This window comes from Juglans microcarpa x Juglans regia, chromosome 3D (assembly GCF_004785595.1).
Source record: "Juglans microcarpa x Juglans regia isolate MS1-56 chromosome 3D, Jm3101_v1.0, whole genome shotgun sequence".
In the NCBI taxonomy this organism is placed as follows: Eukaryota; Viridiplantae; Streptophyta; class Magnoliopsida; order Fagales; family Juglandaceae; genus Juglans; species Juglans microcarpa x Juglans regia.
Genome location: NC_054598.1, coordinates 32,453,738 through 32,472,813, shown reverse-complemented (window position 1 = coordinate 32,472,813; position 19,076 = coordinate 32,453,738). Strand labels below are relative to the sequence as shown.

Sequence of the window (19,076 nt, the reverse complement as noted above, 5' to 3'; positions counted from 1 at the left end):
ACAAATCGAATCTCCACATCACACAATTCACAAAGATACAATCTCATCCTCGAACTTCTCCATTTAATCCCATCCTTGCTCCAATTCTCCATAACTCAAATAAATAAATAAACACTTCGGATTCGATTAATTTACCTTCGGTAACAGAGATGCAGATGCACAGCGACTGCATAGTGCGCATGATGACGGCGTAGTGCATACGAGAGAGAGAGAGAGAGAAAGAGAGAGTTTTCAGAGTATGAGAGTAGGGGCTAGGGGAAAGGAAGTCGCAAGGGGGGCTCTTAACACCCCATACCAAAACGAACTTGTTTTGATATGGGTGGGTTGTTTTATAAAAACCCTCAACCATAAAACAACGTCGTTTTGTCAGATACAAAACAACGTCATTTTATGACTGAGGTTTTTTTTTTTTTTTTTTTTTTTTTTTTTTTTTTTTTTTAATTTTTAAATTTATTTATTATATAAATACAAATATATTATATGCGGAGTAAGGGAAAATCGAGGCTGGGCTAGGCCCCCTCCGTCCCCCGCCTCCGTTGGAATTCTAGATGCAGGTGGGGCCACCTACCCTTGCATCTCGCGGTATGGAGTCCCGCCCCACCCATGCGGGTGCGGGGCCTCGTTGCCCACTCCTAACATTATTTTACTCTTTATATTTATATTTGGATGAGACATTTTAAATATTTTTTTAATTATTTAAACAAAAAAATTATTAATGATGAGATGAGATGAGTCATCATATAAAAATTTAAAAAAGTTATAATAATAAGATGAGATAAAACCGTTTCTATATCAAACATTACCTAACATTATTTTACTCTTTATATTAATATTTGGATGAAACATTTTAAATGTTTTTTTAATTATTTAAACAAAAAAAATTATTAAAAATGAAAACATAACGTCAGTTTATGCGAAAATAGGTTTGGATAGAGAGACACGGTGTCGTTCAGGTGAAGCCGAAAGAAACGTGAGGTCAATAGCTAGACATCGGTGCGTGTTTTCAGTCTTATTTATTATGGGAAATTGGAGAAGATAGCCAGCCATTGCTTTATCCTCCATTGCCCCACCCAGCAGGAGAGGGGGCATCGATTTATCCTCCATTGCCCACCCGAGAAGGAGAGGGGGGCACTGGGACTACCACCATAGGAAGAAGCTAAGTTTGAAACCCGCATAGACTACAAACCACACCCAGAACCAAAGCAGATAGAGAGAGAGAGAAAATAGAGAGTACCATCTATGTCTCTTTGTCTTCCTGTTTTCTATCCTCCTTACATCTCCACTCCTTTCCTCCCTCCGCCACTTTCTCCTCTTTCTTCCCCTCTTAAATCCTTCCATTCTTTCCTTTATCACCACCCTCAACCGCCTCCACATGGGCGTCCTACAATCTATGCGTTTTTCCATTACAGAGGGAGTGAGAGGTTGAGACCTGCTCCTATGGCGAAAAAGCGGCCACATGCGTTTTTCAGGGCGTCTTCTTGTAGGAGCTTTAGAGGTGAGACAGGTGCAGTGTTTGGGAGTGGGAATGAAGAAGAAGAAGAAGAGGAAGAAGATGAAAATAACAGTGATGTGAAATTAGGGGCAGAGGAGAATTGGAAAATTGGGTCTTGTCGTTTGCCTGACAGATGGGATGTCTTGGGTCTTGGACAAGCCATGGTAATATTTAAAATTTTACCGTGTTTGTGTGTCCATTTTTTTTTTTTTTTTAAATTCTGAGTCCTGTTTGGTTACCGAAAAATCACGAGTACCATTTCTCCATGCCATGATATGTAATCATGTGGCCTTTTTAATTATAAGCTTCTTCAATTCGTATTTTGGAAATTGCCGGAGAAGGAAACTTGGATGAAAAAACAATTAGGGTTTTTCTGGGTGGCGTCAGGGGGAGGTGTTGCAGGTCTTGTTTGTGTATATGGTTTTTATAGTTCTGATTTTTATTGGCTGATGAGACTATTGGATACAATTGGGCAATGAAATTATTAAAATGAAGGGCTACAGTGTATCCATATTTAAGTACTTTGTTGTTATATACTCTATCCTCTGAAACATTTGCAGAAAGAATAATGAATTTTACACCCTACTTTATAACCAGTCAATGTGATAGTGCCACTTCATAAAAAAGACTAACCCTTTTGAGTTTTTCACCTGCATTGAATTTTGAATTTTGCATCAATGTCCTAAATTTAAAACGGAGTTGCAAAAAGAATTTTAAAAGGGTTGTGTATGTATCATTACTCTTGCCGAAATAACTTAGGGTCCTGTCCTTAAGATTCAGATAAGAAAAGAGTTCAAAACCTTTATGCATGCACCGCCGTACAAATGCTGCGTACAAGTTTCAGTGAGGATAATTGGGAAATATCAAACCAATTTGAACCGCTCACATCACAGTAGTAGTAGCATAAAAACCATAAGGTAGTACTCAAACTTGGTTTCCATGCCTTGAGTATATGCAGGATAGTTACTAATTTTGTATTTGTATAAGGTAAATATTCTAAGAATCATGGCTTCCAAAAGCGTCGAGAGTTGTCAGAATGTGCTGTCAGTCTGTTGCCTATATCTGATATAATTTCGGGATTTAGTGCTATTTTGTTATCTATAGAAAAAATAGCAATGATTTGATCTGTGATTAATCATCTCTGGAGGTAGCTTCAAATATTTAACCTTTTGTTATTTGGTTCAAATGTGGTTTATAAAAATTAATTCTTGTTTGCTTCTTTTATAAATATTTTTTTAGGTTGATTTCTCTGGTATGGTTGATGATGAATTCTTGGACAAGCTGGAATTAGAGAAAGGAACGAGGAAGGTTGTGAATCATGAGGAGAGGGGTAGAGTTTTGCAAGCTATGGATGGTTGCAGTTACAAGGCTGCTGCTGGTGGATCTCTTTCCAACAGCTTAGTTGCCTTGGCTCGGCTTGGTGGTAGGCCCATTGGAGGCCCTGCTTTGAATGTAGCCATGGTAGGCAGTGTTGGGAGCGATCCATTGGGTGGCTTCTACAGGTCAGCGCTGTTTTGACTACACTTCTGTTTTATATCAATTCTTTAATTTAGAAGTGAGTGAAATAAACTTATGGCTGGTTAGTACTGTCCCTGGTTCCCACACGCATACACAGGAGGAGGATAAATTGAAATTTAGGACTTTTTTGGATTAAGTACATTGACTTAACTTTTGGTTCTTTCTTTTAACATGATGAATGATTATTGATACTGATAATCTCCAGTACATATTCTAATCATTTCTAAAGAATAGACATAACTTCTGGTAGTCAACAATCTAGTTGGATATAATTTTCCATCTAGAACATATAGCTAGACTTGAGTTTTATCTGTCTTTTTCTCATATTACTTTCCTAGAGGACAGTAGGATATCTAATTTCAGCAATTTTTTAGATGGTCCAATAAGTACTTTTGTCTTCCTTCTTGGTGGAACTTTTTTTGATTAGGGGTTAGGGGTATGGGAACTCAATCCCTGAACATCTCTCATGAGGGAGGGGGAGCAAATGACATCATGCTGCTAGGCCAATTGCCTCTCTTGGTGGGATTTTAAGTTCTAGTGATTGATAGCATGGGCAAGCATTATGCATTATTGAAGGATAACTCGTGAATTCTTCGTTTAAACTTAGATCATTGCTAACATTAATTATAAAGAAACTGCAATGCTTTTCTTTTTCCTCTTTTCTTTTTCTTGGCGGAGGTGAATTCCCAAGGAGAAAGATATGGTTTTTGGTTTGTCATGTCTATCCCCAATGTTAAAAGAGGTTTATGGTCAGTTACAAAAGAAGACACTAAGTGGCAGCTCTCCCTGGAATCCCTTTATATACATCAATCAGTTATGGCTGTTAGATTTGGGAGAGATCTAATTTTATTTCAACTTCAATCCAAACATCTAACGATCTCAAGAAAATTTTCTGTTTCGACTTTTTAAACAATCATTTGCTTAGATTTCAATGAAAAGTAAAACACACAAGAATCGAAATAAATTTTACAAAAACCATAACAAGAATTACCACAAAAATTATATTCAAACAACTTTTCAACTCTACCTATCCACTTTCACAAACCCCAATGTAATACATATTTTAGAAAAATTCTTATATTCAAAATTTCCTCTACTTCCACAAAACCCAGTAAACAATACATCTATAAAAATTCTCAAAAATTCACAAACATTCTAAAAATTTCCCTTGAGCAAACATATCTATTACTTTTTGTTTTCATTTACCCAACTTTTTCTAGAAAAAATTTCTGCCGATTCTTACCCCTTTCCATAGATTACTGAATCCAAAACAATATTTCCAAACAAGATCCATCTTATCTGGCCTTATTTTAAAATTCCACATTTAAGGGGCATGTATCCAACTCCTTCCATGACTGTAGGGCGTGGTCCATTGAATTTGGTGGATGTTCCTCTGCTTCAATATGTATATATATGTGTGTGATCAGTAAACAAGATTTTATTGATTATAAGGATAGGCAAGAGCCCAAGTACACAGGACATATATAAGAGCAACGCCTAGGCATGATGTTTTGGTGATACTAGAAAGTCATGAATGTTCATGTCATTAAAATTATTACAATCAACCAATGGAACAAAGTATTAAAAAAAAAAAAAAGTTCTAAACTCATCTATTGGCTGCTCACGATGTTCAAAACTTCTCTCATTCCTCTCCCTCCAAAGACATCACTGTAGGCAGATCGGAACCATCTTCCAAATTGCAGCAATCTGAGAAGTGCCCTGAAGGCCTCTCCATGTAGCTAAAAGATAGATCACCCTTCTTGACATCACCCAAGCTACGCCCACCATTGCAAAAAAGTTATTCCTAATGGTCATGACAATCTCACAATGTATTGGGAGATGATCAATGGACTCCCCACTCGTTTTTCACAAACAACACCAATCCAAGGCCGTGATTTTGGCATTTCCTTAAGTGTTCTATTGTGAGGATCTTCCTCAATGAAGCCGTCCATACAAAAAAGGTTGTCTTTAGGGGGCCTTTGTCTTCCAAACACTTCCACGGGATTGGTAGGAGTGGACGGTGAACTTCCCTTTTGCGGAGGGACACCAAAAAAACTTATCTTTAACTTCCCCCTATAGGAACAAATTATACTAGATTATAGAATTCAGAGAATGCATTGATTTCCCAACCTTGGACAGCTCAAAAAAATGTTATATTCCATTGGGGAGTGCCATTAGTTTGATCTAGGAGCTCCTCAATCAAGGCTTCCTTCATTATCACTATACCATAGAATTTTGGATTAGCTTTCTTGAGTGCACTTTGCCACACCATATGTCATGCCAGAATCTGATTTTGTACCCATCACCTACCTTGAAATGGGTATAACTAAAGTATGTAGTCTATCCTCTTCTAATGTGCTTCCAAAGCCCCACCCCATTTGGTCCACTCACCTTGTTCGAGCACCAACCTTCCCATGCTCTACCGTACTTTGAATCTATGATGGTTCTCCACAAGGCTCCTCGTTCTAGGTGATGTCTCCATAGCCATCTGCCCAGCAAAGCTTTATTAAAAATCTGCAAACCATGGTATACATTGCCTAAAAGGTCACATCTTTTTACACTTCAATATATACATTGCCTTACTTTTTATGTGAACCATGGTAATTCTCCGGGGATCTTTATTAGTTTTCTTTTTTCTTCCGATTTGGAAGGTCACATCTTTTACTCTATTGGAGGTCTTCCTAAGCATTTGGTGTATTAAGTCTGTTGGGTTTTCTTCTTGTAATTTCCATGTTATCAATTTTATTTTCACTCAATTAGTAAGGGTGAACTTGTGTCTGTGAGCCCCATGTTACCGGTTCGATTCTCCTTGGGATCAAACTGCGATTTAAGTGGGAGGTCATGGCGGTGGGTTGCTTTGCTAGTCTCGCCAGGGTTTAAGTTCCATGGGTGAGTTCTAAGGGCTCTACCGTGTGGTGGTTCCCCCGTCATAAAAAAATGCTTTCTAGATTAGATTTTAGATCATCTTATTGTCTATTTCCAACCACTATATTACACTTTCTATATGTATTTCAATGGAAGACTTAGATTGATCTTTGGTGTGGCAATTGGCAAATAGTTGGAGGTTGCATTCGATAGAAATTTTTTATTGTGTCAGAAATATACTAAAATATATGTGGGTCTTATCTCTCTATCAATCTCTAAATATGTAGATGGTCACAAGGATTGTTTGTCTTCCACATTTGAACGATGTGTTACCCATCTTAATGGTTATCCAAGTCTGTTGCTATTATGATATGATAAAACTTTATGTCTTCCTTTATAATGTATCTAATAGGGCAAAACTGCATCGGGCAAATGTGCATTTTTTATCTGAACCCATCAAAGATGGGACAACAGGGACAGTGATAGTTCTGACAACTCCAGATGCTCATCGCACAATGCTTGCATATCAGGTCAGCTGAATATTACTATTAATTTTTTAATTCAACTTCATTAATCTTTTTCCTTTTACAAAAGAGGATTGTTACTATATTCATGTATCATTGATGCTGTGCCTTTTCATTTATGCTTGGTATTATATATTGCAGCTGTTGGATGCTATGTGTTTTAACTTTTTTCCAACACTTAATTACTGAGCATATGATCAATGGGCTGGCAGCTAACTCACACAGTATAGAAGTAGATGGAAATTTTTAAAGCTTATACTGCTCTTCACTTTCCATTTGTAGGATTCTTAATAAGGAGATGCTTGGCTACAACTTCCCTGTGACTTATTAGCTAACGATATTTCCATTTTCAAATGTATTACATCAACTGTAAAAAACTCAAGATTTTTTTCCTGTATAAAAAAAAAAAAAAAAAAAATCCAGATTTTCAAAACATCAAAAACTCAAAAAACCATCTCTCAAACAATATATATATATATATATATATATATATTTTTTTTTTAACCAGATGAAATAGCTTGCAGTCACTTCGTGCCACCATATGGCCCGCCCCCGGGGTGGCCTAGGTTGAGAGGCCGATTTGGGCTGCCCTGTGGCGACCATAATCTCTGGCTGTCAAGATTCGATCTAAGCTGCCTCGTGATGGCCAGAAGCCACCTCAAGTGGTCACTAGAGTCTCCAGCCACCTAGGGTGGCCTGATCTAGGCGTTGAGTTTTTATTTTTTATTTTAAATAGAAAATAAATATTTTGAATTATTTATTAAATCATAAAAACTAATCTAAAATTTTTGCATACAAACATATTCTATTCTCAAGGGGCCCCACCACTTTTGTAAAAACTTGTTAAAACCTCCTCTCAGAAAGTTTGACAACTACTTGTCGAGCCACAAAAAAGTTTTCAAAAATATTTATAAACATTTTTACACTATTCACGAAATCTCCCAACATCCGCATCCCCTAAGTTCTTGAGTTGAGAGCTTTTGAGTTGCTATTGCACTTATAAATGATCAGTTGATGCACATGAGAAAGTTGATTCCTGAAAATGTCTTTTTTCTTTTTTTGTATTTTTTATTCATCAATTTTTTTGGGAACATTTTTTATCAGAAAGTTTTTGGGAACAATTCACAGGATGATGACTGACTTCAGGAAGTAATGGTTTAGCTAATGTGGGGGTTTGTTTCTGAAAAATTATCATGTGGTCTGAAATATATTAAGGGCTTGCTTATGAATACAAGATTGCAAACACCTCTTTGGGATTTTTGCATATCCCAGGAGATTGTGAGGGCCTCGATAAGAAATCTCACTTTGCTTTAGCTACTGGCTATTCAGAGGATACGAGCCTGTATCACTCTGGAAATGATGACGTTATTTGAGTTCCTAAGTTAATCCATATCAATGATGTTATTCGATCATTGTTTGTAATGGGGATAGTTTTCATAATTTGCTTCTATCCATCACAAGTGCTTAGTGGTTATTAGGCGTATTGACGTTATTCGATCATTGTTTGTAATGGGGATATTTTTCTTTAATTTGCTTGTATCCATTACTTGTGCTTAGTGGTTATTAGGTGTATTCTGTCTATACTTCCTGTATACTTGGGTTATGCCTTTTACTATCAATAAAGTTTTAATTTTATTACTTAAAAAAAAAAAAGTTCATAAGTTTTTTAGTTTTAGAAACTTTGCTGCATGATTCATTCCTTGGTGGTCTTTCTTTTTTATAAAGTACATTATTACTTTAGTACCAAATAATCTATTTTATCTTTGCAAACTTATCAGAAAATGGATTTTTTCTGTTCTTTTGCAATTGGCAGTATCTGTAGCTTTTGAGGCAGTTTAAATTTACCCATGGCATGTATTTCCATGATGAATTTTTAGATGCCCTCATTTGATCTGTGTGTGTTTATATAAAGAGATATGCACCTTCTTGTTTTATGGTCATTGACTCATTAATAAAACTTCTCTTATCAATTTATATATGTCTGCCTTCTAATGTCAGGGTACATCTTCAACTGTTAATTATGATCCAAGCTTAGCTAGCATAGTTTCAAAGACAAATATACTTGTTGTTGAAGGATACTTATTTGAACTTCCCGATACAATTAAAACAATAATAAAAGCATGTGAGGAAGCACGAAGGTGTGGTGCCCTTGTTGCTGTCACAGCATCGGATGTTTCCTGCATTGAGAGACACTATGACGATTTCTGGTAAGATTGCTATCGAACTGGTTTTATCATTTCATATCTTATTAAGCAGTATAGGATTGATGGAGAGATTCTTTCATAATACTTTATTTGCTTCGGTTGTTAGTTGTGATGAGGCCAGTTTTCATGATTTGTTTGTATCCCTTGCTAGTGCTTAGTGGTACCTAGGCATTTTCTGTATATACTTATTGTGTACTTGGTCTATGTCTATTCCTATCAATAAAGTTTTAATTTTACTTATAAAAAAATTAAGCAGTATAGGATCGCATTTCTCAAATTTGATAAGGCCCCTTATCTGCACCCGAATGGAGAAAGGATGGTCGAATTAGTGTACAACGAAACCGAGATCATGCGTTTCTCTTCAATGTGTATGACCGTTGCATATTATATTTAGATTTCTTGGGAGAAGTTTCTAAAAAGATGAATGTTGGACACATGATGATAAAACTTCTGGTAAAGACCTTGGTCTTGGTGGTATGCTCCTTCCAAGATCCAAGGTTCGAATCTCATTGGGTGCAAACAATCTCTAGGGGCTATCGTACTGGGGGATTTTCCCCTTGAATTACCTGAGGTGTACTTGTGGAAAATTCCTTGCCGAGGGTCTGTGCACTCGCGGGATTAGCCGGAATGCTGTTCCCAAACACTCAGTGCCAATAAAAAAAAACTTCTGGCTGTTCAAATTTTGTTCATGTTCCAAGTGGGCTCTGTAAATATTGCCTTTTAAACGACAGGAGCTGTACAATATGGATATTTGAATTATGAAACTTGTCGTCCGCACTGGGTGCGATATATTCGTATTGATGTGACGAGAAAATGCATGAAGGATGATGTATAGTTGGAGCTATAATATTTGTGTATACACCCCCCTGATATTCAAAATCTTGTGATTTCTGGACATGGGCATGGGGTATAGGACCTCGAAAAATCTAGAGGATGAGGGCATGGCTACTGATAAAATGGCAAAAAAAATCTGTCATAACTTAATACAGCTGCATTTGGTTTTCCTTATCATGGTTTTAGGGAATGAGTTTGAAGTTTGTTCTTCATCCCTGTTTATTTCCTAAGTTTATTTTTTTGTTTTTTAATTTTAATTTTATAGATCCTATTATCTTATTTATATCGTACTTAGTATGTTTTTCCCCATCGATAAAGACTCCTCCCTGTTTGTGACAATATTTATTTTGGGCTGTAAACTGTTTATTCAGCTTTATTTTACTTTTGTTTATGTTTCTGCTGTCAGGGAAATATTAGGGAACCTTGCCGACATTGTTTTTGCAAACAGTGATGAAGCTAGAGCTTTATGTCATTTTGCCTCAAAGGAAAGTCCCATTTCAGCAACCAGGTATCTGAGCCATTTTGTTCCCCTAGTCTCAGTCACAGATGGGCCGAGAGGCTCCTACATAGGTGTAAAAGGAGAAGCTGTATATATTCCCCCCTCTCCATGTGTACCAGTGGACACTTGTGGTGCTGGGGATGCATATGCATCTGGTATCTTGTATGGTATTTTACGGGGGTTGTCAGATTTGAAAGGAATGGGTACATTGGCATCTAGGATTGCAGCTACAGTTGTTGGGCAACAGGGGACCCGGCTTAGAGTTCAAGATGCAGTTGATTTAGCAGAATCATTCGCATTCCATTATGATAGCTCCACTGTTCGATCTGATGTCAGTTCGGATCATATTTCCAGCTTCTAGTCAGTTCCTCTTGGGCCCCTCTACATTGTTTCCTTTGTTCATATCTTTGTAACTGTACATTCTATGATTATCCATTGGCTAATTAGGCAATGAAATTGCTTAGGCTTTTGAGTAGGGTCAGCACAGTGTCATGCAACTTGGTCACGTTGTATCAGAATGCCCAGATAAGCATCTGATTTGATAACACCTTGCTTTGCTTCTTCATTTGATTTGAAATTCAAGACCCTAGAGTCGATTTCCATAAATTCATGAATGGAAATTGTTGATGTGGCCATTTAACACCACGACTGGGTCCTATAAGCTATTTTCATCCATATATTGATGGAAATCGAGGTGGGGTCTTGAAATTGTAATTTAATGAAACTGAAAGTTGAATAAAATATTATTATAATATAAATTTTTAATATTATTCTTGTTTTGGGATTTGAAAAAGTTGAATTGTTTATTATATTTTGTGTGGAAATTTAAAAAAATTATAATGATTATATGAGATAAGATGGTTTGTAATGTTTCAAAATTGAAAATTCGCATGGGTGTTTATCTATCTTCCTTCCTTTTTGCCTAGGCTTAATTTATGGAGGTGACAGACCCTACCAAGTAATGAACTCCCAAGTCATTTTGACTCAAGGAATTATGAAAATGAATTACATGTCATTTCAGGATTGGAACATCATCGAATCAAACTGTTTTTGCCAACTTGGGAAAACATATTATATGGTTCAAAGCAAATCCTCTACATTTCTTCTGGCTCTGATTGGTTATTTGATGATGATAAGATGTATTTTGATGGGCACGGCTTGAGTAATTAGAACTAGAACCGTTGGATGAGGGACATATCTCCCTTGTGTCGTGTTATGGCCGAACACATATATGTTCATCTAATAGATTCATTTTTTGTTGTTGGAATTGGAACCAGCCACAACTGCTACCTTCTGCAGATAGCAGCAGCATTGGTTGTTTGTCTTCCAAGAAAACTACCTTGCTGTTGTCCTTCTAGGTGCAAAGAAAATTTCTCAGACTAGATTTATTAGCCGATTTTGAAGACAATGCTCTCTCTCTCTCTCTCAGCTATTCACCCGAGAGTGTCCCAGTCTGACAGTTTATTCTTTCAAATCTTATCGTAATCTGTAGTTACTTTCCTCGAGAAACGAAGACCAAGATTTCATATATATGTTTGGTAAACTTGAGTTTTGGCATGATGGAGAGAAATAAGTATGCAGTTAAAATAAAATGCCATTAAACATAAATACCAAGCCGTTAAGAGATGATGTTCTCTCCATTAATATGGGTGAAGAAGTTCGGCAAAACCATTTTGCCTGGGAAAAAGGAAAACCAATTGAAAGTTGGGGATGTTGCATGCCACCTCTATATGCCCGCCTCAATGGTCCCAAATATTAAGGACCTCATTTATAATGAATAGGAGGTTATATACAACATGCACATATTCCCTTAAAAATGGTATTATTTCCATTCACGCTGTTAAAAAAAGTTAAATCAACTTATTTCAAAGAATGAAATTTTCATAAGGTCAGATTTTTGCTCGTCTTACAGCTCACGTCACTTTGTTGTTTGCACTTTTACGTCGTTTAGGAGGTTACTAGAGTCTTCTAGAAAATTTCACGCTTTAAGATCAGGAGATCTAGATGATTTCTCTAGGAAAATGAAGAGAGAGAGGGGAGAGTTTTTTTCTTTTTCAGGACTTAATTTTCTTAACACTTAATGTACGTACTCTTATTTAAAGAGTCTTCACTCTTGAAAGTTAATTAACTTCCCTAAATTTGTGGAAATTAAATAACTTCTCTAGAGTTGTGATAATGGTGGGGAGTTAACAAATAACTTTGCCGCCCATATGGACACTACTTGGTCATGGGATTTACCCACTACCAACACACGCTAATGCAAGTTGTCTTCTGAATATTTAGACATACACCCTCATAGTCTCACTGGAGTAGGAACTGATTAGGATCCAATTGGGTCCTTCATAATTGAGCCAATTTGGAGAAACGAAAATAAGATAGCTTTATTGAATACTCAAAACCTTAAAGCCTGGATTTTGGGTGTTTGTTTGATATTTTGGACAGGTTTTTCATGTGCATAGAGAGTTCAAAATGACAATATAAATGCCCTGCCTTCTGCTGCTCCCAAGCTGGTTGAATATATTCATGGTGATCTCTTTCATTTCTCATTGCTTGAGGCCTTGCATATGTGCATAAGGAGGACCAGATTTCATTTAAAATTTGAAGGAAGCAATCTCTAATATTTGGTAAAATCAATTTCTATAATGTTCACCAATAAAATACACATCAAGACACACCTAACTATATATATATATATATATATATGTATGTATATATATATATGTATAGCCGTCACCAATTGTTTATATAGCTTAATTTGTTTGGTATCAATCAATTATGTGTAGGGCATGTTAGCGTTAGGACACAGTTCTTTCCTGTGTTTTCAAAGTAGGAAAAAACACAAACTATTTTATTCTAATTTCATTATCATTGGGTAGAGCCAAAAACTTGACCAAAACCATATATCATGGAAATGAATTCACAAGCTTCTTATCCCATTTTATTTTAACTACCAAAGACTACATACCAATACTAGTAGGACGACAATATTTTCAAAATGAGGAATGCTATGCATTAATTACTATTCACACTCACACCTCACACTTATAACTTTTTCATAGGGTCTGGGGTGTGAGATGGTGAATAGTGACTGATGATAAGAATTTTTCTTTCATAATATATATATATATGGCCCCTTTTTTAAAAAAAATCTACAATCGATAGATATAGTACTCAGTCTGCACTCCATTATTCTCATAAAATATTTCACAAAATGCACACCTAACACAGGTTAATTAAACCTAAACTCTCAGTAAAAGAAGAAGAAATACCATCAGCTAGGCCAGCCAAATTACAAGGAATTCTTTGTAGATATTGACTTAATATATTTATAGTCCTAATTTTGAATAATAAAATTAGTATTATTGTTATTATTATTTTGAGATATTTTTCTTCCAAGGGAGAAGATAATTTCTAAAGCAGAATTAGTGGTCGGCAAAAGAAGTTAATTATCAAGAAGAAAAAGAAAAAAAAAAAAAAGTAAAGGGGAGATTTTTATTTTCTACTCATTGAATGATTAACATTATATGACTATGAACATTATAATTGTCAGAGCGGTCAAGTGATTCAAGCATACTTCAATTCAACGAGGCCAGCCACTAGACTGGTCTCTGTTCTACAATCTACACCACACACACATCTTGATTCTTGAGGAGCCCTAAAAATAAAAATAAAAATAAAAAAAACCTTCTACCAATTCTGACCATTGATCAGGCTTGAGCTTTCATAAAAAAAATAAATAAATAAAAAAAAAATAAAAAAGAGGGCAAAATTAAAGAAAATCCATGGCCTGGATTTTGCTTTATTTTATTTTATTTTTCTAGAGAGGATTAGGTTTTATTCTTTGTCACTATAGTTGGAAACAGGCATGGGTGTCAATGTTTTATGCAAACATAATTGATCATTTTTTTTTTTTTTTTAAAGGTGGGTCTTCCATTATCCTAGCTAGGGTTCACATAATTTTGGTGGTTCACATGTAAAATGACCGTTAGAGACACCCAAGTTGGTGATGTGGGTAATCTAACAAAAGATTAGCCAATTAAAATAAATAAGTCAATTAATAATCTTTAATTCTTTAGATGATCAATTAAGCCTCGTTCACTTCTATAAAACTTTTCATCTAATCTCATCTCATTTAATCATTGTAACTTTTTTAAATTTCTGTATAAAATAAAATAAACAATTCAATTATTTTTGTAAATCTCAAAATAAAAATAATATTAAAAAAAATATATTTTAATAATAATTTATTTAATTTTTAATTTTTACCTCAACTCATCTAATATGTGAAAATAAACGAAGCTAAATCAATTAATAATGGGTGGGTTTAATTGTTATATATGTGCATTAAATATAATCACAGCATTAATTATTAGACAAGTCATCATATGCTGAGAGGGATGCTGAATTCAATTGACATCATGGCTTAGGCAAGTTTCATCAAAGGTGGACCCCAACCATCCCCATCCTTCTAATTATATATCTTGTATTAGCCCTGGCTAGCTAGATTGTTCACCATATGGTGGAGCTAGCAAGTGGACCAAAAGAGAAGGAACAAAATACAGTTGCCCAAGAATCCATAGGATGACATACACAGCATATCTCAGAGATAATAATAATGCTGAGGATCCCACTAAAGTGATTGATGACTACATAAATAAATAAAAAAAAAGTTGTGTATTTGGGTAAGGATAAGGAGAGGCCAGCAAGTTGATGATCATGATGATCAACAACATGAACATGATCAGGAAGAAAACCCTTGGAGATCTTCCTATATATTTAATTAGACTTTGGCTTTGTTCTGATCCTTGATGATCTCTTGCATGGTAACTACTCTTGTTTAATCAACTAATTATATGTATAGGAAAAAACTGCTATGCCTATTACATTTGATTGCTCTATTTGATTCCTTGGATTTTTTTTTTTAATTTTTATTTAATGATTAATGAAGTGATTTTAAATATATTAATATATATTTTTTTATTTTTTTAAAATATTTAAATATAATAAAAAAATATGAATTTAAAAAAAAAAAATTATAAAAACAGAGTGGTGGTACTCAGCGGCTTATATATAAGGATACTGCACCATGCAGCTTCTTGCTTGCTAGCTAGCTAGCTAGCTGTTACACATATCAAAGTGAATTTAAGTCAGTGCTCATTAGGTTAATCTTGACATAATTTACATCAGTCTAATCAACATTACTTTTTTGTGGGGTTTCTTGTAGACCTTTTTGCATTGGTAAAGAGCAATAATAAATATAGACAAGTTGCCCCCAAAAATGACCAACTCTTATTTCAACAAATCATTCATTAATAGGAATTTTTTCCTTTCTATTAATTCCACGTAATATATATATTAGGAATAATATTCAATAAATCAACAAAAAAAAAAAAATTCTGAATTCTAAGTGCACATACGAGAAAAAAAAAATAATTGAAAACAACATTTGAAATTCGTGTGAATATATATTGATCAATATTATTGAGCCATATATATATAATATTACTCGATTTTTGAATTTTTGCGTGTAACTTGTGATCTATGACTCTAATTAATCTATATAGCTTATCAATAGTTAATCTAAAATTATATGTACAGTCATTTTTATATATTTCTTACGCACTCTACTAATATGATTGGTCGTATCACTTTCTTTTAATATAAAATAACTGTTTTGATCAATCACATTAGTAAAATATATAAAAAGTATACAAAAATAACTGTATGTAGCAGAACTCTTATTTTTTATAAAATTTTTTAATAGGAATTAATATTTGCGAACTTCCCTATGAAAAATTTCTATTAAAAATAAACAAATGTAGTAGTTGTTTTAGTACTCAACAAAAGACTTTCAGTACATGATTGTTCCATTTAAAAATTCTAAATGCGATTTTGTTTTGTTTTTTGTTGATTTTTGTTTTTTTAAAGAGAGGGCAATAAATATAATTTAGCTACAAAATCATTGATATGAATAAGAGATTATTTAAACTTCTTAGAAGACTTATTTTAGATGTATATAATATGATCAATTTAAAATTAATGGAAATATGCCCCCAACTGGTATATATGACCCATGAGTTTCGTAAATCGTACCCACCACTAATTGCTAGTTAATTCTCACCGATCTCTCATCATGTATATACGTATCTTCCTAATCAGAATTATAAACTCATTAAATTATATATATTTCTTATTATAAATTAGGGGATCGAATAAACTCTAGTATAAGTAATAAATGTACCAATTACTTTAAAATGTAATTACTAATTACATGCACACAATTATTGATAATTTAATTAGAAAAAAATAAACCCAAATATTCCAACCTAAAAATTCCATTTTAGTGCAAAATTTATGATATCAGAGGCGAAGAAAACAACTATTAACTATACCACTAGTGCTTCTCATATATATATATATATATATAGTGCTAAAACTAACAATGACATATTTTCTCAATATTTTATTTGAGTCATTTTATTATAAGTTGGTGTAGAAAACATATCATCTACATCATTGATATAGCACGATTTGATTTGATTTGATCTATAAAATATATGATAATTCATTATGATACAAGTGCAACAATGACATGTCCAAAATCAACACATTTTTTTTTTTTGTCAAAATAGATGAATATGTTGATAATAATTCATATTGAATTTATAATGTCTATTTAATAATAATAATAATAATAATATAAATTTATCTAAAAAATGAGTTTTTAGACATGTCACTATTTAATAATAATATTGACTTGTCCAAATCGAAAACTATATAATATTCTTTTTCCAAATAGATAAATATGTTAATAAAAATTGTTATTGAATTTATAATATCTATTTTATAATTCTTTCAATAAAAATTCTTATTGCACTTTTGATTGAATATGATTTATGACATTAAATTTTAATTAAATCAGTTAATGCTCTTGTCCTTCCTCCGAACAGGCCACCACCAACTGCCAACAAAAATCCTAGTACAGATTCCCATATATATTTATTTATTTATTTCCTTTTTCAAAGTGAAAACTTTCATTTTCCTGCATTATTAAAATATTCGTCTTCAACAAAATACAGCGCAGAAGATGCGTTTAGATGCACAACAAAACGAACGGCTGAGAGCCCCTAAAAGGACAATTATTGGGGGATGATGAGACACGTGGCGCATGATTAAAACAGAAGAAAAGACCCGAAAGAAAGCGACCGGCAATTTTAGGATGGGTAGTGTATTACTACTATTTCAAGTTTTTATTATTTTTTTAAATATTTTTTTAACATCTTTAATTATTAAAAAAATAAAAAAAATATAATTTTATTAATATTTATTTTTTTAATAATTAAATTAAAAAGTTAAAAAAAAATTAAATAATAAAATAATAAATAAGTAATAATAGAATAGTAAGCTGACATTTTCAACCGGTGAATTAGAAAATAATCGAAAAAAAAAAAAAAAAAAAACTAAAAAGGTTCACAGCTTTACCGGTATTACCAGTAAAATTGGCGGAAGATAAAGTACACTGTACGTGTCAACATCAGGAGCTTCCAGACAGTACAAAAGTCTGTGACTCATCTTCCATATCTGTACTTCTCTTTTTCTACCGCCCATTTCTTTTCACAGATAAAAAGGAAAAAAATTGTTGAGTCTTACACTCAAAAATTTTCGGCTACTATTCGTTTCTCTACATCCAATATTTTATAAAAAATATTTCTACCTTTTATATTTTATAAAAAGTATTTTTATATAAAATTTATAAGTAAATAATGATTAATACATAATAAATCTCTCTTATTATATATCGAAAAAAAAATTCTATTTATCATTATTACATACTATACATTACACTTATTTTTAATTTTTAATTTTTTTCTTACTAAATATGATGTATATGAATGATAAGTAGAAGAATTTAATTAATTTAAAAAAATAAAATAACATATGATATGTGATGTGTGAAGATAGTGAATAGAAAAACACATGTCCAAAACCACCCCACCCCCACCCCAAACCACTTTTTATGCTTTTTGATGCACTTTTGTATGCTATTTAGAGAATTTAATTTCTTATATATGCAGATGATCAGATCATTGTAATACTGTATTAGGGTAAGTAATCTCTAATAATTTTTTTTTTCAAATTCTAATATTAAAAAAATAAATATGTAAAATAGATCTCGTAATATTTATTGAGTATTTATTAATTGATTATAATTTGTTTTTAATGAATCGAAGAAACTATATATATAAGAAACTATATATATATATTGAAGAAGAGGACCAGTACTGTAAAGAGGATTGTTTTAGCAATGGTCCATTCATTGTGAGTACATATATATATATATATATATATATATATATATATATATATATATATGTTTGTGGTTATGTCCGTAGCTAGATCGGGTAGAAACTAAGAGGTCCACAATATGATGTATTTGCATTGAAGTAGATTGATCAGATCCTTTCGAGTAGCTCTCAAGGGAGAGTTGAGCAAAACAATCAGGGGCCTTCAAATAAGGGAGAAATAATGGAGTTAGATTAATTACGTACAATACTCCACTTGACGGGGATTGGCCGGGGTGGGGTGGCCGTGGTGGCTGTGGTGGCATGGTCATGTTAAGTGGATTGGCTTAGCAAACAGTTTGGTAGTGGCACGAGTACCACTGCGGCGGCCAACGGATAACTTTAGATGATCTAATAACTTAGATCATTTTGGAAAACAATAAGAAAATTCACAAATTAAGTGAAATATAATAAGGAAAATGTAACATTACTTTACATAAATACCTTCAATTTAACACATAATTAGATAAAAATTATAAAAAATTAGGATCGCAGGAGTATCATTACTAGGCCTGTGCAAGAAACCGATTGACCCGACCCATCCGTGAAACTTGACTCAACCCGACTCGATCCGACCCGGCCCGAACAGACAAATCGGCTTTAACTAATGTTCGGGTTCGACCCGTACAACACGGCGACCCACCTCTTTAAAAACTCAAGCCCACATTTTTATCCTCTGCAGATGAAATCCTAGCTACTTCTCTTCCTCAGGATACCTTTCACCATCGCCTCTGTTCCCCTTCACGATTTCGACGGCACACAGTATTTCCTTTGCCATTCTCTTTGATTCTCTCCGTC

The 19,076-nt window shown here is 33.7% G+C and overlaps 1 protein-coding gene across 1 annotated transcript; it reads left to right on the top strand.

Annotated features, from left to right (window-relative positions):
* Positions 1–914: 914 nt before the first annotated feature.
* LOC121254875 (uncharacterized sugar kinase slr0537) lies at positions 915–10,692 on the top strand. The gene is made up of 5 exons (XM_041155064.1): positions 915–1,656; positions 2,732–2,994; positions 6,288–6,405; positions 8,398–8,606; positions 9,844–10,692. Exons 1-5 carry the CDS (start codon positions 1,240–1,242, stop codon positions 10,295–10,297), a joined length of 1,461 nt encoding a protein of 486 aa, XP_041010998.1. The 5' UTR covers positions 915–1,239; the 3' UTR covers positions 10,298–10,692.
* The last annotated feature ends 8,384 nt before the right edge of the window (positions 10,693–19,076 follow it).

Bases quoted from the DNA above. Each gene is read 5' to 3' on its own strand.
- LOC121254875 (XM_041155064.1), top strand. From the start codon at position 1,240: ATGTCTCTTTGTCTTCCTGTTTTCTATCCTCCTTACATCTCCACTCCT. The intron at 1,657-2,731 runs GTAATATTTAAA...ATATTTTTTTAG, and splicing joins TGGGTCTTGGACAAGCCATG to GTTGATTTCTCTGGTATGGT. The intron at 6,406-8,397 runs GTCAGCTGAATA...TTCTAATGTCAG, and splicing joins GCACAATGCTTGCATATCAG to GGTACATCTTCAACTGTTAA.